General features: G+C 51.6%; 2 protein-coding genes across 2 annotated transcripts in view; one reads left to right on the forward strand and one right to left on the reverse strand.

The window, feature by feature from the left end:
- The first annotated feature begins 1,288 nt into the window (after positions 1 to 1,288).
- VIL1 (villin 1) lies at positions 1,289 to 6,984 on the forward strand. The gene is made up of 19 exons (XM_059820124.1): positions 1,289 to 1,386; positions 1,625 to 1,699; positions 1,836 to 2,032; positions 2,316 to 2,424; positions 2,730 to 2,840; positions 2,937 to 3,139; positions 3,645 to 3,723; positions 3,847 to 3,945; positions 4,043 to 4,196; positions 4,306 to 4,406; positions 4,542 to 4,679; positions 4,849 to 5,007; positions 5,094 to 5,273; positions 5,367 to 5,512; positions 5,636 to 5,780; positions 6,076 to 6,264; positions 6,400 to 6,468; positions 6,653 to 6,790; positions 6,871 to 6,984. The coding sequence occupies exons 1-19, from the start codon at positions 1,312 to 1,314 to the stop codon at positions 6,982 to 6,984; spliced, it is 2,481 nt and encodes an 826-aa protein (XP_059676107.1). The 5' UTR covers positions 1,289 to 1,311.
- A 3,956-nt stretch (positions 6,985 to 10,940) lies between these two features.
- USP37 (ubiquitin specific peptidase 37) overlaps positions 10,941 to 17,252 on the reverse strand; it is a 33,251-nt gene continuing 26,939 nt past the window's right edge. Inside the window, exons 19-23 of the mRNA XM_059820326.1 lie at positions 16,270 to 16,330; positions 13,966 to 14,081; positions 12,624 to 12,693; positions 12,110 to 12,248; positions 10,941 to 11,291 (exon numbers count right to left, since the gene is read on the reverse strand). Coding sequence (XP_059676309.1) covers positions 11,204 to 11,291; positions 12,110 to 12,248; positions 12,624 to 12,693; positions 13,966 to 14,081; positions 16,270 to 16,330 — 474 coding nt within the window. The 3' untranslated portion in view covers positions 10,941 to 11,203. The remainder of the gene's footprint in view (positions 11,292 to 12,109; positions 12,249 to 12,623; positions 12,694 to 13,965; positions 14,082 to 16,269; positions 16,331 to 17,252) is intronic.

The raw sequence follows: 17,252 nt of genomic DNA on the forward strand, positions 1-17,252 counted from the left end.
GTGCCTGGGTTGCCCTCTGCTGCAATAGCACCTGGGGGGGCAATGACCCCATGAGTAACGGGGCTCTTCAGGTGCCTTGAAGCCTTGGAGGGCCCTGGGGACCTTGACTCCAGGCTGTTCCTGCCCTTATATGGTGAACATAGGCTGGGACAGGAGGGGACAAAGGTCTCCTGGGTGCTGGCACCCGAGCACTTCGCCTAGGTACGCTCACCTGTGCCCAGCTCTGCGGGGAAGGTGAGGGGCTGGGGTGGGGGGGCCGGAGGATGGGCAGGGGGGGGCAGCGCATCCCACAGCCACCACTGCTCCTGGCACCGGGGTGGCCTGGGGATGGGGCTTGGGGACCCACCTGTGTCCCACCTCGGGGCTGCACTGGGGGGGCATCACCCCCTGGATCTGAGGGATGGGATGTGGGTGCTTTCAGGGCAGGGCAGCGGGACCAGGCAGGGTTTTGTGGGGCTGGGGGCACAGAGACCTCTCCGTTGGGCACTGCTGGCTCCCCCTGTGCTGCCAGGGCACACGGGGGGCTTTGCCCAATGCCGGCTGCCTGACCCCCCACCCGCTTGCTGGCAAGCACTGCCATCCTGCCGGGGATGGCTGCGGGCCACCTCGGCAGCACCGGGGCTGAGCCCTGGCACGCTCGGCACCTCTGTGGGGCCAGACTGTGCCCTCCCTGGGGGCATGGATCTGGTGGTGGGGTTGGGAGGGGGGGTGAGGCTGAAGCAGGCAGAATGTGCTTGCACACGTGTGTGTGTGGGGGGGTGCATGTAGGGGTGTGTGTGTGCGCACATAGGGGGGTGTGTGTGCGTGCAAGAGCAGCAGCCATGTCATGCTGTGCCATCTTGTGCCAAGCTGTGCTGGGACCAGGCTGAGCAGGGCCAGTTCCTGCTGGCGCTGGGGAGGAGCAGGCTGCTGCACAGCGGTGTTACCCACCTGTGGCTGCTGCACTGGGGATGCCCTGTGGAGTCCTGCCCTGTGCCAGGGCACTGGGGTGCTCAGGGGACGCTGCTCCTGCCCACCGCGGACCCTGGCGCGGAGCCGTGGCAGCCCCCATTAGCCACACTGCCAGCCAGGCCAGGAAGGACGGCAGCTCCGGTTGCGTGCCCGCAGCCCTGGCACTGCGGTGCCGGGGGAGGTCCCCTTACCCCATGCAGCTCTGGACTGGGGGTTTATGGCCCAGCCGGCTGCAGACCGGGCAGGGCAGCAGGTGACACGGCAGGCTGGCTCTGTCCCAGCTCTTAATGACACTGCCTGCCATTAACGAGGGTGTTGCCGATGCCCCAGCAGGTCTCCTTGCCTGCAGCACCTGTCACCATGGTGGAGCTCAGCACCAAAGTCAGCAGGACGCTCAACAAGACCACGCCGGGCATCCAGATATGGCGAATCGAGGTGAGGATGAGGGCACAGCCTGGGCGCTCATCACTCAGGCACCCATCATTGGGCTGTTTGGGGGGGCTACAGGAGAAAAAAACCACAACCCTTTGTGTCCTCAGTGCCTGGGTTTGGGGTCTCAGTGCAGCACCCGGAGTTAAACTCGCCCAGGTTTTGGGGCTGGAGGGCAGCGGGGTGCACAGGGCTGGGTTGGGGGGGGTCCTTGCCAGGGCTGACATCTCCCTTCCTTCTGCAGAACATGGAGATGGTGCCAGTGCCCACCAAAAGCTACGGCAACTTCTACGAGGGGGATTGCTACATCCTGCTGGTGGTAGGGCAGCCTGGGGTCCCATGGGGGACTTGGGATGGGCTCTGCCCCCAGAGGGGCTGGGGTGCGGGGAGGGGTGTCCCTGGCCAGAGTGGCCTGGGGACACGGGGCTCTTCTAGCGGGGACCGGTGTCCTGCAGACACGCAAGACTGGAAGCAGCTTCAGCTACAACATCCACTACTGGCTGGGCAAGGAGTCGACCCAGGATGAGCAGGGGGCGGCCGCCATCTACACCACCCAGATGGATGACCACCTGGGCATGGTGGCCGTGCAGCACCGCGAGGTCCAGGGCCACGAGAGTGAGACCTTCCGCGCCTACTTCAAGCAGGGACTCATGTACGTCAGTCACCCGCGGGGGACTTGCTCCCACAGTGGGTGACAGTGGGGAGGGGTCCTCTGCATGACCCCTCATGGGGACATGCCCAGTGGGGATGGGGACAGCCCTGTCCCAGTGGGGTGGGGGAGGCAGGAGGAGGATCTGGAGCTGGTCTTGCTCCATCCGTCACCCACATGGGTGGGTGGGGGTCCCCAAACACCTCTTTGCTCACAGAGGTGGGAGGGACACCCCGCTGGAGTGAGAAGGAGGGGCCCAGGGTTGACACTGTGTCCATCCCCCCAGCTATAAGAAGGGTGGGGTGGCCTCGGGCATGAAGCACGTGGAGACGAACACCTATAACGTCCAGCGCCTGCTGCACGTGAAGGGCAAGAAGAACGTGGTGGCGGAAGAGGTGAGTTATGGGACGTGGGGGGTCCCCAGCCACCAACTGCTATGCAAAGGTGCTGTTTGGGGTCAGGATCAGGCCAGAGCCACCCCAGGCACAGCTGCCCTGAAGCAGGGGACAGAGTGGGTATGAGGCCACACCGCCTTGCCTCAGGAGCATCCTCACCCCAAAAAGCCCCTCTTGCAGTAGGGAGGGGGAATACAAGCTGGAGGCATCAGCACTGAGCCAGGGCAGGTGGGGGCTGCAGAGCCAGGGGGACCCAGGCATCCTGCTGCTTGACCCCCCGCACACCCAATCCCCTCCTGCTGCAGGTGGAGATGAGCTGGAAAAGCTTCAACCGGGGGGATGTGTTCCTGCTGGACCTGGGCCAGCTTATCATCCAGTGGAACGGCCCTGAAAGCAACCGAAAGGAGAGGCTGAAGGTACGGCTGGGGGGTACCAGGGACCCCCCATGGAGGAAGGGGGTGACTGGCCACCCCCTCCCTGATCCGGGCTGACTCCTTCTGCCCTGGGTGCAGGCGATGACCCTGGCCAAGGACATCCGTGACCGGGAGCGTGGGGGTCGTGCCAAGGTGGGCATAGTGGACGGCGAGGACGAGGGTGCCTCGCCAGGGCTCATGCAGGTCCTCACGCACGTGCTGGGTGAGAAGAGGGACATCAAGGCGGCCACACCTGATGACAAAGTGGACCAGAAGCTCAAGTCCTCCCTCAAGCTCTACCAGTGAGTTGCCGAGGGTGGGTCGCCCGTGAGGGCATCTCGCAGGGTGCCAGAGGGACCCAGCACCCATCTCTGCTATATCCCACAACTCCCATCCCCATGGACAGCCACCAAGAGGGGTGAAGACCACTGCAGGGGTGGGGACAGGTCCTTTGGATGCCGTTGGAGCAAGGGGAGTCCCTGGTGCCAACAGGGTTGGTACTCAATGGAGAGATGCTTGTGCAAGCGTGACCTTTGGATACAGTGGCAATGTCCTTGGGTGGCCTCATCACATCTGACACCCCTTTGTCCTTCCTCATGGCCATGAGTGAGCTGCATGGCCGGGCAAGCTGCAAACCAGGTTGCCACCATGGCGGGGCAAGAAGGTCCCTGGGAACCACCTCTGCCATGATTAGGGTGGGGAAGGGGATGGGGATGGGACACCCCCACCCAACTCTACCACCCCAAGGTGGGGAGGGGGTTTTCCACCCCTGTTTCTAAGCCCTCCTCCTCTCTTTTCCCCTGCCAGCCTCTCCAATGCCAGCGGGAACCTGGTCATACAGGAGGTGGCCATTCGACCCTTGACTCAAGACATGCTCCTGCATGAGGTGTGTCACCCATGGGATGCTTGGGGGTGCCCAATTTCCTTGGTAGCTTTAACCCTTCAAAAGCTGATTTGGTGGGCAAAGCCCACACAAAGTCCTAATTTCTGGTGTTGTCCCCCCTTCAAGGACTGCTACATCCTTGATCAAGGAGGTCTCAAGATCTTCGTGTGGAAGGGCAAGAATGCCAACAAGGAGGAGAAGCAGCAGGCGATGAGCCGGGCGCTGGTGGGTGCTGGGTTAGGGGTCAGTTATGGGATAGCCTGGCTGCTCCCCGGGGTGCCAGGCACCCCATGCCCACGCTTTGGGTTCAACCCCCCCACAGGGCTTCATCAAAGCCAAGAACTACCCGGCCAGCACCAGTGTGGAGACAGAGAATGATGGGTCTGAGTCAACCATGTTTAGGCAGCTCTTCCAAAAATGGACTGTCCCCAACCAGACCAGCGGGTTGGGCAAGACCCACACTGTGGGCAAAGTGGGTGAGTGTCCCCTTCCAGCAGTGCAGGACTCCTTGTATTGGGATGGGGGGGGCTGTGGGGACCCCCATGGCCAGTGGGATGGGACTCAGCCCTCTGCCCTTCCTCGCAGCCAAGGTGGAGCAGGTGAAGTTTGATGCCACCACACTGCATGCCAAGCCCCAGAAGGCCGCCCAGCAGAAGATGGTGGATGACGGATCCGGGGAGGTGGAGGTAGGGTGGCCAAGGCAGAATATGGGACCCTCTCGGGGCACCCGCTGGGCTGTACCAGGGGATGCCGTGGGGTCCAGGGGCTGCAGGGCAGGAGGATGCACCAGCCTTGGCAGCAGCACGTCCCCGTCCCACCAGGTCTGGCGCGTGGAGAACCAGGAGCTGGTGCCCGTGGAGAAAAGGTGGCTGGGCCATTTCTATGGTGGGGACTGCTACCTGGTGCTCTACACCTATTTTGTGGGGTCCAAGGTGAACCGCATCATCTACCTCTGGCAGGTGAGACCCCCAGGTCACTGACTTGTGGGTGGGGCACCGGGGCACCTCCCCAGACTGCGGGGTGCTCTGCCCCTACGCGTGACCCCATGGGAACGGCATGAGGGCTCCCTCTTCCCAAGAGGGAAGAGGGGGCTGTGGTGGGCGCTGAGCCCCGCTCTGCCCTGCCCAGGGCCGCCAAGCCAGCACAGAAGAGCTGGCTGCCTCTGCCTACCAAACCGTCATCCTGGACCAGAAGTACAACAATGAGCCCGTGCAGGTCCGCGTCACCATGGGCAAGGAGCCGGCCCACCTGATGGCTATCTTCAAGGGCAAGATGGTGGTGTATGCGGTGAGCGCAGGGCCGCCGGGGGTGGGGAGTGGGCAGGCAGGTGAGCCTGTGGCACCGGTGGTGACCTCCTGTCCTCATCCACCCAGGGTGGCACCTCGCGGGCGGGCAGCAAGGAGCCCGCACCCTCCACCCGCCTCTTCCATGTGCACGGCACCAATGAGTACAACACCAAGGCCTTTGAGGTGCCTGTTCGTGCCTCCTCTCTCAACTCCAGCGACGTCTTCGTGCTCAAGACCCCCAGCTGCTGCTACCTCTGGTATGGGAAGGTGGGTACTGCCAACCCCAAGAGAAATGTCCCCATCTCCTCTTCTTCCTCCTTGGCCGGGGCCAGTGATGGAGCAGCCGTGCTTGCTTGGCAGGGCTGCAGCGGGGATGAGCGTGAGATGGGCAAGACGGTGGCTGACATAATCTCTAAGACGGAGAAGCCAGTGATCGCGGAGGGACAGGAGCCACCCGAATTCTGGGTGGCCCTGGGGGGCAAGTCCCAGTATGCCAACAGCAAGAGGTACCAGCCCTGTGCCCAGGGGTCCCTTGTCCCTACCCATCCTCGGGGGTAAGATGGGCCACCAGTTCCCAAGTGGGGTGAGCCCCGTTCCCACCACCACTGCTGTGTTGCCCCCCCCGCCAGGCTGCAGGAAGAGAATCTCTCTGTGTCCCCCCGACTCTTTGAGTGCTCCAACAAGACAGGCACGTTCTTGGCCACAGAGATCATAGACTTCACCCAGGACGACCTGGAGGAGGATGACGTTTATCTGCTGGACACTTGGGACCAGGTGAGCTGGGGGGGGGGCACAGAGCAGGGGGACATCCTTGATCCCACAAGCTGATGTCCCCGGGGTGAATGAAGGACCTACAGCAGCCAGAGATGGTGGGATGGGAGGCTGGAAACCCCCACGTCGCTGGCCCCAAGCTGTTTTATTTCCAGCCCCCTTGCTCCAGGGATGGCTGAGGATGGACTCCTGGTGCCCTTCCCCAAGGACAGATCCTGTGTGCCCCCAGCCATGGGTCAGGCACTGCCCCAGAGGGCCCCGTCCCACCCCAGTGGTGGACATGGTGACCTTGTTGCAGGTTTTCTTCTGGATTGGGAAAGGCGCCAACCAGTCGGAGAAGGAGGCAGCGGCGGTGATGGTGCAGGAGTACTTGCGGACCCACCCCAGTGGGCGCGATCTTGACACCCCCATCATCGTGGTGAAGCAGGGCCACGAGCCCCCCACCTTCACCGGCTGGTTCCTGGCCTGGGACCCTCTCAGTTGGGCCGTGAGTCATGGAGGGAAAGGAGGACAATGGGAACAGATGTGGATCTGGCCCCAGCCAGCATCTCCGGGGTGCGGGCAGTGGTTTGCCTGATCCCTGCCCTTGCCAAGGGGCTGAGAGCTTTTGTCCCCTTCCCAGGACAAGAAATCCTATGAGGTGCTGAGAGCCGAGCTGGGGGATGAGAGCAGCCTCGGGCAGCTCACCTCAGTAAGTGGCACAGGGAGAAGGGGCGGCCAGGGTGGGAGAGGGTACAGAAAGTCCCTCCGTCCCCTTGGCAGGCAGCACAAGGAGCTGCAAGGACATGTCCTCCGGCGAGGGGACACCTGGAGCCAGCCTGGTGCCTCCGTCCCTGGGGCAGCTCCTGATGTGATTCTGTCCCCCCCACATCCAGGTGCTCACATCCAGGCAAGAGGTCTTCACCACCACCACCACGCTCCTCCCAGACAAACTGGAGACCTTCCCCCTGGATGTGCTGGTGAACACCTCGGCTGAGGACCTGCCACAGGGTGTGGATCCCAGCAGGAAGGAGGTGAGACAAGGCCAGGGGGCTGTGGGGGGGTCCGGGGGAAGCCCCCCAGCTTTAGCTCAGCCTCCTCTCTCCTCCCCCAGTACCACCTCTCCGACCAGGACTTCCAGGCAGTTTTTGGCATGAACCGCTCTGCCTTCGGCAACCTGCCCTTGTGGAAACAACAGAAGCTCAAGAAGGACAAAGGACTCTTCTAGGGCAGGAGCCTGGGCCCGGGGACAACCCCAGCTCATTGTTTTTATTAAATAAAATGGATTTGGAGAGCGGGGCTGTGTCTTCCCCCTGGCCCCTGGGCTCAGCCCAAGTGTGGGGCTTATTTGGCAAAGAGATGGCACGCAGGGGGACACAGGTCTTGACCGGGCACAGAGGCAGTGCAGGGAAAGACTCTCAGCTCCTTTGCCCCCCCTGCACTCAGAGGCAATGCACAAGCTGCCCCCCCCCCCCGGGCACCCCCATCCCACCCCAGCAGCTGCAGCTCAGGTCTAAAGGTCTGGTATACAGCTGGAGCCGCTCCCTCCATTATCGTGTAAACCTCAGTAAATACGCACAGTACCAAAGGTAAAAGCAACAAGCCACAGGCTGAAGGGATGGTGCGTGTGTGGGGACAGCACCTGCGGGGGACAGACACCAAGGATCTCTCGTCCTTGCCCCAGAAGGGGAGGAGGGCATTTCCCTCCCACTTAGGATCTGTAGGGGACCCAGAGAGGGGCTGGGGGGTCTCCCAGAGGGGTGCTGTCTGGCAGGGGGACGGGATTTGCATGTGCTGGGCAGCACTGAACACAGACACGCACACAGAGTTCCCACGGCAAATGCAGGGCAGAGGTGTGCTGCCCATCATCTGCAGCGTTCAACGGGCAGCAGCCCAAGCAGTGTGGAAATAAGATCCCAAACCAAGAGAGGTTAATAAAGAGGTTTTAATTTCACAAAAATCTATCTACACATCATTTAAAAAGGGGTGGGGGGAACCCAAGAGCAAAAACTGTAAAGAGTAGAGAGGAACAGGTCTGCTAAAACACAGAGAAAAGTGCTGCTCCACATCAACAGTGTAAAGAACCAGAAAGTTGGGGTGCAGGCAGAAACTGCCAGTGGCCACCCTGCAGCAGGCAAGGCTGGAGTCCGGCAGCAGAGCTACACGGACAGCAGCTGCCAGGGGTCCTGCACCCCTTTTTCTCTCTTTGGTGGGCGATTACAGGGATAATTAGCTCCATTAAAAAGAAAACAAGGCAGATGAGTTATCTCCAGCCCCCCCCCCTCCCCGAAGCACAGCAATCCCCACGCCGGGGTGAACCACAGCAGGAAGCGCTGGGCTGGCCATCAGCCCTTCCTCGGCATGTGGGATGGGAAGGAAGATGCACAGGCGATGGTTATCCATGCTGCACAGGAGGTGGAAGGCAATGCCACAGCCACAGGTGTTGGAGAGCCCTGCTCCTCCTCCTGCTCAGCTCCTCGCAGGCTGCCGCTCCGGTCGGGAAACCAGTCCTTGCTTCGCAAAGGCTCTTTGTGCAGCCCTGCTGGCTGGGGCTCCCCAGGGACCCAGGCACACAAGCTCCAGTTCATTGACATGAATGGTTTTGCACCTCTCAGAGTAGGGGAGTAAATCAAGACCAAATTATCGCAGTCGAATGACAAAGGGGCAAGAGGAACAGCAAGATGGGAGTTCCTTGCATTTATATGCTGAATCACACTTTGACTAAACTAAGCTGATTCAGGAGAGGGTAAATGTTTAACCACGACTCTGTACATCTGAGGAAGAGCCTGCACACGTTCAGGGACCGCAGCTGAACTTCTCCACCTACCTATGCCCCAGGATGTGATTCCCATCTGGAAGGGATGACCTTACTGAACTTGCTGCTGCAACAGCGTGAGCGGTGGGAATGTTACAGCTGGTGGGCAGCACAGCCCTTGAGGATTACACACCCATCTTCCTCCCTGCTGCTCTCGGACAGGGAGAAAGCTAACTTTAGCAAGGAAGGGGCTCCACGGACACTCCGGCCAGGGTGAAGGTGCTGTATGCCACACAGAAAAGCTTATTAAAGTAATTAACAGATGTCTGCAAATTCTTAATGGCTAGAATAATAAGAACTTTTCATAAAACCAGGAACTGTGGTTTCAAGCGTCAGTTTTTGTACCTTGATCCAAACAAAAACTGGTTTTAAACAAAAGTTACTGCACTGAAAAGTCAGGCATTGTTTGCTTTTATTATAAATTAACTGGAGTGCAGCGCCTTGCAAAAACAACCTTGCCACCCAAAAAAGCAGAGCTGACTTCTGATACTACAGGAATACTGGTTATTTACAGCACTAGCATAGGATGCGCTTGGGGAAAAGATTTGCCCTCTGGACGGAGCAGTCCCTTCATCACATTCACAGGGGCGATCAGTTCAATGGACAACGTCCATGTCACCGCCTCTTCCCATTGCCCAGAATTCTACCAAAATTAGTATCGACAATAGAAAAGTATAATGCTTTGTAATAAATTAACATATACACTCACTTGGGCCGCATCTTACAAGATAAACGCTCTGTCATGTTTACAACCAAATGTTCGCTCCTAGCTCAGAAACCAGAAAGATGTCACCCTGACCAGGTCCACCAGGCTCATCGGACATGTGGACTGGAAGGTCAGTCAGTCTTTTCACCACGCTGGGGTCCCCAAAGTACTGGGCTTCGGGAGGACAACCGGTGGCTGTCGCTCACTGCTGCGCACAAAGGTGAGAAGAGGCCACTGGGGTAGCATCTCCGCGCCAGCCCGCTAGGATAAAGTCTAGTGTGGAAGTGCCCATGGAAGAGGTGCCTGCTGCCTCCTAAATCAATGGTTTTGTCTGCTTTGCTTCAGCTGATTTATTCCTGAGAAACTCCTAACGATAGTTTAAAAAACCCAGAAACTATCTAGACAACAAACAAACGTGGTTTTTTTGTTTTGTTTTTTGTTTTTTTTTTTTTTTTTTAAAAAAAAGTATTTCACCTCTAGAACTCAAGCTGCAAAAATCAGAACCAGAGGCCAAAACAAGAGCAACTACTCTGCTTAACAGCAACAATTTCTCTGAAATGAGTAAATGCCAGTGAAAGGAAACATCTGTCCCTGCTAAATAAGTGAGAAGGTGCTGAAAAAATGAAGTCACTAGGCTTTCCCCCCCTGCTGAAACAAGCTATAAAAGGAGCATCATGTCTCTAAATCCAATAAAACGCAACATTTTTTCCTAACCGTGTTCTGTTAATGCTGAACATGGGCTTTCTGAAAGCTTTCCACCTGGTTTAGTTTCACAGTTTAAGCGCTCTGCACTCCTCAGAAAGGAGAACAGAGGCACAGCTGCAGTAAAAACCCTCTTACCCTGGGATACAAGACGATCAAGGCAAGACCACGGTTCAATCAAAGAGCAATTCAAGTGCCAAGCGCTATTCTGCAGACCCTGCCCTTTCCCACCGTTCCTGTTTCACGATGACCCAGGCCTGCGCAGAAAGGGTAACATCAGAATGCTCTTTCCCTCCCAGAAGATGACAAGTGGCTGTTGCTCACCTCCTGCTACTGTTCTCAGCATGCTCCAGGCATTCACCTACCCCCAGAGTTACACTGAAGCAGCCCTAAGCAATATAACTTCAGTGCGAAATACTGCACACCCAAAGAGAGACCGGTCCTCTCCAAACAGTACTTATGCAACAACCTTATGAAGAAAATGCAATCAAATAATAGAACTTGTAGAACAAAAGAAATCACATATATAATCTCATGTCTAAAGGAGGATGACAGTGAATGGTGCAAAAAAACGACAGAGCTGCCACCAGGTATGCAATACATTCCACAGCACCAACAGTTTGTTTCCTGGAACCGTATGTAAATAGCGGAGCGCTTACAAACCCATGAATGTCAAAACGCATCAGCTTGAGTGATTCCAAAATGCCTGTTAGCGAGATGACTGGCAAGAGCGTACTCAGTGATCTGGGTTTCCAGTGAATATTACTAACACAACACATGCCAGGTTACAGAATCTATTGCTTAAATTGCTCTTGGAGAAAAAAGAAAAAGCCAAGTGATATGTAAATCTTTGCCACTCACACCTCACAGGTGAATGGGCTTTTAAAGTCGAGTCTCTTTTTGCACTTTTGTTTGGGTGTTTTTTTTTTTTTCAGTTTATGAGCAGCTGTAATCTTGTGGCTTGATGCAACTCTTTAAGGCTCCATGCTGACAAAATTATTTGAGGAACAATAAAAACTTCACCACAGGAGGATCGCTCTGGGATGTCAAGGTTTAAATGCGTGGTTCAGGCCCAGGACTTGCACAGATGGTTCAACAAACCGAGCGTCCCATATTTCGACTTTTTGTCTCTTGTTTTGGCCCTGAGCTGTTTGTTACTCCTGTGTGTCTGGCACAAGTTCAGAATCTTCCTTGTTCCTCAGGAGGAACAAGGTGTTTTATTCTTCACAGAGGCTGACGAACCGATCTTCCTACTTCCATGCTAAGTGGCTGTGCATTTTTTTCTGTTTCTAGTAACTCATCGAAGATATCCCTAGGACAGAGGGAAAGATCAATAGTGAAACTTATGTACAACAATAAACTGCTACATAAGACAGGCCAGAGGGAATCAGCACCTGCATTTAATCCACAAACTCAAGTGTCACAGATCCTGGCAGAGAAAAGGGTCTTATCTGGCATCTCTAAGCAAGGCTCCTTGAATCCCAAAGCACTTTTTCTTCATTTATTACAATGACTAAGGTCAGTGGTAAGCCTCAGAGAACAGTAACAATAGTGAAAATAAGTCCCGGCTGGTAAAAGGATCAGAAGCAACACAAGACACAGACTGTAGATAAAGTAATATCCTTTATTACAGCAACCAGTAAAGACAGAAGAAGGCGACAAACTGAGGCACAAAATCCCTTCTTCAGTTCTGTGTGCCTGAAAAGATAGCACTTCTACCTACAAAGCTCATCTTGCCTGTGTCCTGAGATGACCATGGCTGCAACAACACAACTGCTAGGAGCAGGGATAAGGGCATTAGCAAGTATCACAGCATTTAAGGAAAAAACCCAAGCTCCATTATGATTCCTGATGCAATGAATGTGTAGCTAAGACACTGAATCCCCTTCTTAAAAGATGATTTAATGCAATGTTAAAACCCTATGTATTAGTGACATATAATTCCACGCCTCTGAACTCAGAGCACTTCAATTTTGTCATTCTTGCATATAATTCTGACTACGATTTCTTCTGACAAATACATGGAGATACTTTTCAACCCAGCAAAGAGGACTAGAGAGGAAGAAGAGAAGCCCACTTCCTCACAAACAGCAGGTAATTACTAGCACCAAAATTCCCCAAGACACCTACTTGTGCATGTAGAAGAAGATATAACCACTTCGGTCTCTGTCACACTGAACGGTGGCCTCTAGAGTTCTAGACACTTCCAGGTCATTGTAGGTGAACCAGGACTGCTTCTTGATATCATAGACATCACTGATATAATGACCTTAAAAACAGAGGATGCACCTTTCTTTTCATGCTGCAGTTCAACCAGTAAGCCGTTAGCTAGATACCTTGGTCCAGCGACCTGTGTCAGATTTAAATGCTAAAATACCCTTAAGGTCCTGGTCCCTCCATTCTTCCTGGTCAATGAGCTGGTAACAAGCACAAGCAATTCCACAAACCCCGTAAGCAGTACTTTGTCCACATGCTGCAGTTAAGCACCATGACACCCTCAACCTGCTCCCCTACCAGCAAGCCACGATGAAAGACTTGCTTTGCCGCCTGAATTCTTCTCTGCAAATAATCCTGCTATGGTAATTCTGTATCACAGATTTTTAAGCTAGATAAGAGGTGAAGTATAAAATACGGTATCTTTTACCTGAAGATGATGTGCTTCCAATATGGCTGACGATGCTGATGAGGCGATAGGAGTGAGGAAGCTCTCCTGTCTGAAAATAAAGTCCAATTAAAGCTTTTAGGCATTCACTTTTGTCCCACATAGCTTAGGGACAAGATGATTTATACACCTGAGATATGGGCTTTGGCTACTGTATTCAAAACTGCAACCCAACCAAAGATTACAGAAACAGACTGGTTCAGACCAGAAGAGGAGTCCTTCCACAATTGGGAAAAAAGCCTCCCATCTCATTTAATCTTGCAGCAAGCCAACGAACATGCAAAGAAGCCACTCTGACCTCAGAACAGATGCTGACATGAGCTCTACACTGCAAAGTTGTCTAAACAACCATTTCCTGAGCGACTTCCACTGATGTCAGAATTAATCCACCAAATAAACATAGAAAAACAAAAAGGGAACACCATGCTTACTTCTCAAATATCAAAGAAATATCCTTGATAATGGTATACAGATTTAACAGTTAATACCAATATGCAGCCCAGATTCTCTTGTCCTGCACCTGTAATGTCAGCAGACAACACCCCCTTTGCATGCAGGAAACATATCTATCTATTCACTGACAATAAAACTAAACAATGGTAATTGGCATTTGACAATTATTTTTTAACCCTCTCTGACCAGGAAGTGTTATTGATACGATTCACTAACAATACTCTCAAGATGCAACTCTTGGTTTAAGGGTAAGGGAATTGGTAAAGAATTGTAAGAAAATAAAACTGCTCAAGGAAACTCCAATTACTTAACCTTTTGCACTCTACACAGTATTCCTTCCACTGAGGCAGGCAGTCAACTTTCACAACACTGCTGTGGGGAGTCTGAGAGTGCAAGCAGCTGGCAGCACAGCCTAGGTTACAGTTTCCTTTCACCTAATGGGAATAAGATCTTGCCACAGCTTCTCAGTTCTGGTGGTGCAGAATCTAGAAGCCCATGGCATTGCAACTAAACTACCACGCTGGCTAAAATCCTCTCTCTCTGTAAGTAAAAATTTCAGGCCCATTGCTTTACATGCACTGGATCATTTCTGGTATAAAATTACTGTTTCCTTTTCACCATTATCCACTTCTTAGAGAAACTCAGATGGTCTCTGCAGCTGTTTTTTGTGGTGTTTTTTTTTTTTTAAATTAAAATAACACAATAGGACAGACTCTTAAGGATAGAAATTTTCTATCTTTTCACTCTTGAACATAAAAGACCTTTGTAAGACTAAACAAGTGCATCTGCTCTGTAAAACTATCTCCAACGCTAAACTGATGCTAAAGAGGCGGTATATTTCTCAGTTAGCTTTTGAAATCATGGATCACACCTCAGCATTTCTTTTCAGCTCTTCTGCTTCAGCTTCTGAATACTCCATGTCAAGAACATCCTCATTCCCAGAGTCTTCATCAGAACCAACGCTGTCCAGGAGAGAGCTGTTAAACTCTAGATAGCATGGAAACAACGATACTGTGTGAGAAGCCATGGCACACACAGGAATTCACAACAGGTATATCTACCCACAGAAACAAGCACAATAAAATGCTAACATTTCAAGCTTCCTTTCCAAGGAAAGCAGGAGACATTGGAATTCCCAAACAAAAACTCTCTCTCCCTTCCTCGGCTTGTCAAAGCAATAATTAAGAAAAATGTCTTGGACTATAGAATTAATTTTAGCATCATCTCTTTCATACTTTTAGAAAAAGGCACTATGGCAATGACAGCTGGGTGATAAGAGTGGTTAAACACCCAATTCGCTCCAGAGCACTGGTGGTCTGCAGCCAGAACCAACCTTAAAAGAAGCACAGACAGTCTGGTCAGTGAACTGTAAGTTTCTGCAACAAGAAGCTATGAATTACACTTTTAACTATAAGTTGCATTAACAAAGTGCATTTTTCAATTAAAACTGGCATCAAAACGCTACTGCTGGCAGCAGGCATCTTTTCATTGTTTTCAGTGGTAAGAAGGCTGCTCACCGCAGGAACTTCCAGTTTGCTTGGCTGAGCAAAATGCAGGCAACTTTCTGTAAAGAGCCGGAAGGCACCACTGCTCTCCGTACAGGCTGTTCCAAACTTCCTGGGATTCTGCAGCTACCCAACTAATTTAAGATTTTGCACAGTACTCATTAGGAGAAGTAGCTATGCTTCCACCAGCTAAATTAAAGCTATGGAGTCCTGTGTGGATGAGAAGTTGAGATTAACAGGACACTGCTCAGGATATTTTTTTTTTTTTCTGAAAGAGACTATCATGCCAGTTATGATGGAGATGTTTTGCCAAAGAGATTTGCACTTCTTGTCCTGTTAAATCATCAGACGCTGGATTAGTATAATCTTCTCAGGAAATTTATAGATGAATCCCTTCAACTGAGAATATTTTACTGCTGGTTTCCACACTTATTCGGGCTGTTGTAAGCTAGACTACAGCCAAGAAATGCAGCCACTTAGGTAGGTCTCTGCACAAAGCACTTGCCATGGGTATTGCTGAACGCCACTTTACCAACGGTCCTCAGATGACTAGTGGTTCTTTGATTGCAGCACCACTAAAACAAATACTACCAGATATATGCTCAAGAACTTTAGCATCACCTTGAACAACTGCTGGTTTATGCCTTACAAATGACATGGTAGCAAGTTGAGCAGCACAAGGCAATGCTCATGTTTAAGTCAAGCAACTGCAAATCAGGAGGAGGGAGGATTTCTGGTGCTGAACTCCTTCCAGCCACAAATCAAGGAAGACCTGAGAAGGACTGGGCACTCAGTCTGCCAGAGCTCATCAGGGGACAGGGCTCAGGCTGAGGGACATTTAGGCAGCATTCAATTTAATTCTCTTCAGAAGCAGACACAGGTTCATCCAGTAGTAACTGAGGGCCTTTAGAAGTGTCTGAGCAACTATGAGTATCTTAACACAATACTTCATTGCCCCTCCCTCTCCCTCTTTGGAGCAGGAATTTTCTCTCGCTTATGCTTTGCTCTGCCAGATTGTATGAAATCACTTGCATGCCAGCCTCACACAAATGTTAAACAGTGCCTGAGGCTCACCACACTGTCTGGATTTGGAGAAGACAGTGTATTTTGGGTTTCTTTTTTCACCCCCAACAGCTATACCTTGCAGTGAGGTCTGTCTCCCTCCCATCCTGTATCAGACAGATACAGCACTTACTCATTTTTCTGGGCAAGGCCACTGCATTCATTAATCAGCAGTAAAACACCAATGCAAGTAATAAATAATCCTTATGATCTGACTAGAGCCATTAGCATGCCAGCTTTTGGTGGGAATGCAAAATTTCAAGGTCTATTTTGCTATATATACTAATATAATGTCTTAATTATATATAATACATTTAATATAATACAAATATATTACATATATATTTATATATTTGTTTACATATAAAAATGAAATTAAAAACTCAAGAGACTGAAATAAGTAGTTTTTCATATTAAGTTTTTCCTGGCATTTGCTTTCACAACCAAGAGCAAGAAAAGCTAAGCTGAGCAAAGCCAAACACAACAAAGCACACACCAAAAGAGCATGAAATTCCAGCTGTCTTACAGACACTCAGGAGCTGCACTCATACATACAGATCTATTTTCCCTCAAAAGCAACATCCTGGAAGAAGTTATATAAGTTTCACCTTGTAGACTTAATTCCGTGGCTCGTTTAAGGTCGTCATCCTCTTTTTGTTCTCGTGCCTCCTGATGGGAAGAGAACAAAATTTAGCTCATTGAGACACTTCACTGTTTAAAATTCTTGTGGTGCTCTTTTTCCATTGAAACTGTGCTGCTCTGGTTTCTACAACAAACCTGACATTGTAAATTAAAGGTTCTGTGTGAAGGAATGTTTGCAACCAGCAAGAGTCCAATGTTCCCGTGCAACAGAACCTGGGACAAACCTTCATTAAGGCTTGTCAAAGCTCCTGAAGTTTGGTATGCAGCAGAGCAAGTCTCTAGTGACACCGAACGCTTTCTCTGGATCATTAATTTGAAAAGCATCTGAATGAATTTGCAACCTTCACTAAGGAAAGCTGTCACTTACACACAAAGCTCCTCACACTTCGGCAAATTTGGACTTCTTCTGCCCAAAGCCAGCTGAGGACAGAGTTGTTAAATCCTGACAGATTTTATTATTTTTAAGCCATTTGAAAGTAGGGCCAGTGATTCTATCTAACAGGTGTAATTCACAAAGGCAGGATGGAAAAAAAGATACCACTAAACAACCAGGTATTAAAAATATTACCATGAACGAGTAGCAAAGAAACCTCAAGTCAACAAACCCTTCTAATTTTTGGATAATATTGTGCCCCTGTTCCTCCCACCACTCTTGAAAGCTCAGAGCTACAACAAGCCAGTCAATAATATTTAATGAGCTGGCTTCTTAATTCAGGGTTTGAATGCTTTCAGTGCACCTGAACGCAGAACCCTAACTATGTATTTAAAATCAAGATAACCACAGCTACCGCATTTCCATGCCTGAATCATTAGAATAGCAGATTTTTTGCTTCAGAACTGTAGCAGAACAACACTCAAAGGGCAGTTTTACATTATTAGCATGAGGCCTTTTATCTCACTATTTCTAAAGCATTTGGGAATCTTTGTTAAACTACTCAGCATCGCTGAA

Source organism: Gavia stellata, chromosome 8 (genome assembly GCF_030936135.1).
Source record: "Gavia stellata isolate bGavSte3 chromosome 8, bGavSte3.hap2, whole genome shotgun sequence".
Taxonomy (NCBI): domain Eukaryota; kingdom Metazoa; phylum Chordata; class Aves; order Gaviiformes; family Gaviidae; genus Gavia; species Gavia stellata.

Coding starts and splice junctions, on each gene's coding strand:
- VIL1 (XM_059820124.1), top strand. CDS start 1,312: ATGGTGGAGCTCAGCACCAAAGTCAGCAGGACGCTCAACAAGACCACG. Junction 3,724..3,846: donor AAGACATGCTCCTGCATGAG/GTGTGTCACCCA, acceptor CCCCCCTTCAAG/GACTGCTACATCCTTGATCA. Junction 5,781..6,075: donor TGCTGGACACTTGGGACCAG/GTGAGCTGGGGG, acceptor ACCTTGTTGCAG/GTTTTCTTCTGGATTGGGAA.